General features: G+C 36.6%; 1 protein-coding gene across 4 annotated transcripts in view; it reads right to left on the bottom strand.

Annotated features, from left to right (window-relative positions):
* Window positions 1–958: 958 nt before the first annotated feature.
* Window positions 959–6,000, bottom strand: part of LOC113225891 (serine/threonine-protein kinase Tao) — a 33,173-nt gene continuing 28,131 nt past the window's right edge. For all 4 annotated transcript variants that reach the window (XM_026458355.1, XM_026458356.1, XM_026458357.1 and 1 more), the window contains 3 exons: window positions 5,651–5,809; window positions 5,091–5,209; window positions 959–4,042 (listed from right to left, as the gene is read on the bottom strand). In XM_026458355.1, the coding sequence (XP_026314140.1) occupies window positions 3,919–4,042; window positions 5,091–5,209; window positions 5,651–5,809 (402 nt within the window). In that variant the 3' untranslated portion in view covers window positions 959–3,918. The remainder of the gene's footprint in view (window positions 4,043–5,090; window positions 5,210–5,650; window positions 5,810–6,000) is intronic.

Here is a 6,000-nt window from a genome sequence, read left to right as displayed (position 1 = left end):
CTTTCAGTTAGCTCCACATTACTGGCCTAAACATTATGTACAGGAAGATGACGCGGCGAGTCAGGCTGTCTAGAGATTATTGTCTTTACTTGGTCAGTAAGAGGATAAGGGGAGGCTACAATACTTTATTTTAGTTACACACCGAATCACAGCATCACGCAGTGTTCAAATTGTTTTAGTTGTCTATGCCTTGCCCAGAGATTTAGATGTCTATAAAGAACGTGTTTAAGGATGCTAAATATTATATATTTTCTTAAGTGTTACTGTGATTCGACTATTTAAAAACAGCTATAATTTAGAACATTGCCTTATAAGATTAAAACTTCCATTTTCGCTGAAAGGTTGAAGTAGAAACCCTAAAGACCGCTAACGGACTCAAATAATACAAAACGATCACATCGTGTGATGCTTACAAACAATGTGATATAGGAAGAGAATAATAATAAAATAAAAATTAAATTTAAAAATAGCATTAACTAAATTTGGATATTTATGACTAAAATCGGCGTTAAATTAAATAATTATGTAATCGTCTATACATACATGACTGGTAAGCTTAGTAGACAATACAATAGTGTATTAGGACACTAAATAAAGAAAATAGCACGTAACAGAGGGTCGCGCCGCCGCGCGAGACGGAGCCGACCCTCGCTTCACTTCCAATGTACACAAAATATCGCACTCGCACCTTACAAAAGTAACAAACTATGTATAATAATTATATATTATTGTTCTTTATGTACAAGCGCCGAGCCCCGCGCCGCTACACGGATTAAGGCAAATCGTGTGCTCGCTAATAAATTATATATACTTTATAATATTTACAAAACATAATTGGCAGTTGGTTATACGATATCCATACACAGCACCTGCATTTTTGTTATCATTTAGTAAAGCATGTTATACATTTAAAATCTAAAAGTCATCTAACGTAAGCATACGTGTTGCATTGGTACGAGACCATTTAAACATTTCCATAAACTCAATAGTATGCCAATGAACAAATGCGATCAATCCGCGCTACGAAATAAACTTATTATACTTGAAAAAATTGCCCCTAAAGTAAAACCTAATGATATGAATATTAGAATTTTGACTATCTAATGTAAAACAATAACTGACGAGTGCGGGGCGGGGCGTCGCGTCTACTCCCTCTAAGTAATGCCTTCATCAAGATTAAGCGTACACTTTGAGGATCAACATTCCTTGGTTACACTACAAAGTTTACCTTAAAATATCATTTCACCTGTTAATGGTAGTTTCCGTCTTGAACAGCTTCCAATAGAGTTACCAAGAGGAAAAATGAGCTAGAACCACTATAGAAACTTATCGTAGACTACATATTATACAAGTATAGATCAAGATGCTAGTTCCAATCATGCACTATTCACTCGACTCCATTGTTTATGTAATTACGTGTAATGAATTTTAGATGGGACGGCCTAATATGCTTAGATCTTATATATTTTTTTATTACTAAATATTGTAGTCGGAATAGTTCCTTAAGTCTAAGAGATCGTAATATAAATAAAAATGAATATTTTACAAGTGCTTTTAAGCTTTAGAATTTTTTTAAACAGTTATTGTTTGTGATAGAAAAGGTAATTCGGTAATTAAGATTGATTCTCATATGGCAGCATCACTTTGGTAATAAACGTGTGTTTTATATGGAGAGTCGTCAGTATGCTTCAAGCCGAGGCGGGCTGACAAAATTCCAATAAAAGACAACTTTGACAAGCGATGCTTATGCGTATTGCCAAGTCCAACCCTAATCAACAGAGGTACATAAGCTAACAGAATGAGGGAAAGAGACAGTTTTGTGCCTATCACGTTTCAATATACATCTATAACCCATTTGGGCGATAAATATGTTCGTGTAAAGCCTCCTCATAAACAACGGAGACGAGCGATTGAGTTAAAACCTCTAATAAGAAAGCGTATCATTTGCACATCGCTGCATTTAAACAACATACGGCACGCAGTCTCAAACAACCCTTAGGAAAGGCTAACGCGCGACAAAGTGTAAGTGGTGTGGGAATAACTTGCGTTCAGGCACCAGATTTTATGATCCTCTTTTCGTCTTCTTGTATACAATTTGCATTAAAATAATTATGAGTCAATAGTCTAAATGATGTTGAGCTAAATTTTCGAAAACAATAGAATATTAAAGTTCAATGAGGCTGTCAGTTAGTTTTGAACCCTGAAATGTTGGCGCTAGTGTTGACTGTTGACTAAAATCTCCCCGTTGTCAGCAAAATAAAATATTTCTTAAAAAATCCGCAACATGGCGAGAGTACAAATGTAATTTGCCAGCGTTAATGTTAAATGAATATTTAAGTTACAAAGAGAATTAAAAAAAAAATTATTAAATTAATAAATAATCAATTCACAAAACTATGTACAAATAAATACAAGATGCCACCAATGGTCTCATACAATGACCGGTACATATAAACGGTGTGACCCCAAACACTCTGCCGCGTGGCATTAGAATAATTAAATATGGAGTGCATTAAACTTAATAGTGTATAGGAAATGCCCTCCCGAGTCCGCTACCAATACTGCATCGCATTTGGAAGACGTTACATCAATACTAAAACGTCAACAAAAATATCATGAAAAAGAAACTTATCTCTTTCTCTCTCATTTTCCAAGTAAATGAAAGACACGTCAGATGAAGTTCTGTCATGAAATTTTGATCACATATACATTTAGTTTTGTTCCGATAAATTCAAAATTCCATTGCCTAATCGAATTTTCGGAAAATTTGATCAATAGCAGGAACTAAATTCAATTAAGCTTGAGAGACTAAATAAACACAAAAACCTTTTGTTCTTATAAGTTTTGAATAGATTTACATTTATTTTGACTGCCCATACAAACTTGGACAAAACTTCCAATGATTTGTACGAAAAGCGAAAAATTCGCAAAGCATATCAGAACAAAACTTTTCACACACAAAATTAAAATCTAAGTTGGCAATGCCAACGTTCCGCTACGTTACAACACTCTCAAGAATTTTCCAATGCCTATAACATTCCGAGGGAGGGCGGTACAGTCTCTGTATTTATTCATAAGGTTACGGATTAAATGCTGTTGCCAAGAGAAGCGATGTAAAAAAGTACATGTCGATCCAAAAGAAAATGTGACATGGAGGTGTCCCACTGGTTTTACGCGATCTATAATACCAATTAAGATCGTGATTATTTTTTGTTTAGTGCGATCGTGCAAGATACTATATTATAAAGGTACAGCAATTTATTACTATCGAGTATTTTAATACAAATACTAAAAGCAACAGAGTTGTAATATCAACAGCAATATGACAATATTACTGTATATTTATTGACTTCCATTCAATAAAAGCCAACCCTTGTGAGCCTTTTCTAGTGAGGTAGAATTAAGTTTTAATAAATACATTTATTTCCCCATACAATAGTTTTATAATATTTTAATAAATTTTTACAAGCAAGCAGTCAATTATCACAGCAAAGCTTGCAATACTTAACAATTATTTTTATACATTGGAGACTAAACGTTTCTTTTACTTCCACGTTGTTTTATAATTGTATTTATAAAAATGTCTCCTTGTACCTTCAATTATATTGGGCAGTGATCCCAATTTAAGAAGCCCGTATAATATCCATCAAAAGGTGGAAATAGCCACATAGCATATCTGAAGTGTTGCATGACTTTATTTAGGTATTAATACTAAAACAAAATGCATACCACACTTCACATCCAAACAGATCCTATTGTCACCCATCAACAATTAATGAATATGGTACCTTATGTCTGTTCAAGACTTCACGTCTAATCAAAGCATACAAGGATAATGATGAACTCATGGCAACAGCATTACTTACTGGTGCTGGTGTAGGCACAAGACGGGGAGGGGAGGGTGTGGTGTGGTCGGCATTAAAGGCTACCGGCGGGGAACGAAGCGGACGAGTTAGAGTGCGCGAGGGATAGCATTGACCCGGAGAGAGATTGCTCTTCGTCACCAAAGCCTTCTCGACCACCCTCTGCGATCGCCATTGCGCTAGAAAACAAACATTTAAGTTATGAATTCAATACATGGTTTATACAGCATCACGTGTATTACGGCACTGTCTCCATATCTGCCTCAAGGCAAGATGTACGTGTGTATTCATATCAACATTATTCTTTTGTGCTTTCACCAATGGTTCCCAAAATGGTGCCTTATATCTGTCTATATTGACGCCCAGAAGAAAAAGCGAAAAAAAAAGCAGGTGCATGAGAATATAATTAGGGTCCATGATAGTGGAGCTCATTTAGGCAGGACGAGATTAAATTTTTTTCTTTCAATAAATGGAGTAATCTATGGAAATATACCAGATCGTACCAAAGTATATATATAATACTATCATATAATAGACATATTATAATTAACCTATGAAGTAAACATATTTTCACAATTAAAATATTCACTTAAATAACTGTATAAACTTAACACGTGTTTTCATAAAGTTTGTCACTTTCTATGGAACTTATTAAGTGACACTTGTCAGCTGTCAAAAACTTTGATGAATTTGTAAAAAAAATCCGTATTAGAAAGAACGCAAAACAGAAAAAAATTGGCACGTGGTCTACAGGACAAAGTTTGGGAATTTTTGGCTTACATTAACTTCTAATGTGTGTAATGCTTTGGCCACATAGAGGCAATACAAAGCTATGACAAACAGGCGCAGGCCGAGTCTGGAGTGAACGCGGGGCGAGTGCGGACGCCAAGGTATATACCATTGAGTTCTATGTAACCGCGGTCCCCGGAGCGGGGCTTTGCCGGGATTGCATGTTGTATTTTTTTACAACTCTTGAGGTTTTTATTAAGGTCCGATATGAATTTGATAAAAGAAATTTTTGTTGCTAATGAAAATCTGTGTAGAGAATGAAACGTGGCTCCTTTTGGTATCACGCCGACCGCCTTCGCGCCGCTTTCCCGCTGCAAACTCTGGTTAGCCCCGGACTGCTTTTTCAGCTGTACCGCGTCTGTGTCCCCCGACCTTAATTGCAGTTCAGTTCAACGTTCATAGAACACACTTTAGTTCAATGGGTTTATTGTAATTTACCTGAAACCGAGACGCGTGCTCTCGCTGTCGAAGCGGTCGAGCTCGCGCTCGTGCCTCTCGTGCAGCATACGCGTGCGTTCAGCGCGCTCCGCCACGAACTGTCCGCACTCCGTGTCCATCTGCAACGACACAACGTTTTATATATTGCCAACCTATGTGCACTGGACTACCGTATCAAACCATCAGTACTCCAGGCAATACACTGTAATATCAAACAACGGTATTTTGAGAAAAGGCTGGTACAATAATTTTTCGGTATTGTGTAATTTTTGGGTTAATAACGAAAAAATATACATTTAACTTACTTTGGACATAAGATATTAAAGAATTCTATTTAGCTACCATAAATTGTACTTTGCAAAATAAGCTACATCTTTTGGAAACTAATAAATTGGTTTTGCATGATAACAACAGGCAGATTCTTGATGTAAGGAAATTACTGAACACTGTACTGGGACTTGCAGTGTTTTGGTTTGACAAGGTAGAGCAGTCTGGTGCAATATCTGAGTGACTTGGATTTCTTCCTCCCAAGTGTTAACTTTTCTAGATAAATCAGGTACCTTTTGTTCGAGCAACGCCCTCCTGACAGCCACGCGGTCTTCGAGTTCACGGCGCTCGCGGTTGCGCTGTGCCTCAGCCTGCATTTTGCTCTTGCTCTGGTACGCCGTCAGCATATCTAACTCGTGCTCCAGTTGCATCTTCAGTTGCTGGCACTCCATCTGTGAGAATGAACAAATTTTCACTTTTTATTATAGTAATATGTATTAAATGGTTTTTTTGAGAAGCTTAATTATAAAGCTGATTTTTTTAATAATATCAAGTGACGGGACGAACTATCGTGCGCCTGATGGTAAGCTACATCTCCGTCCATCCAGATGCAGTACCATTCAGAGATTTAAATCACAAAGAT

Source organism: Hyposmocoma kahamanoa, unplaced genomic scaffold, assembly GCF_003589595.1.
Source record: "Hyposmocoma kahamanoa isolate Upper Pololo Valley unplaced genomic scaffold, ASM358959v1 180, whole genome shotgun sequence".
Taxonomy (NCBI): Eukaryota; Metazoa; Arthropoda; class Insecta; order Lepidoptera; family Cosmopterigidae; genus Hyposmocoma; species Hyposmocoma kahamanoa.
This window is presented reverse-complemented; position numbering and strand designations above follow the sequence as displayed.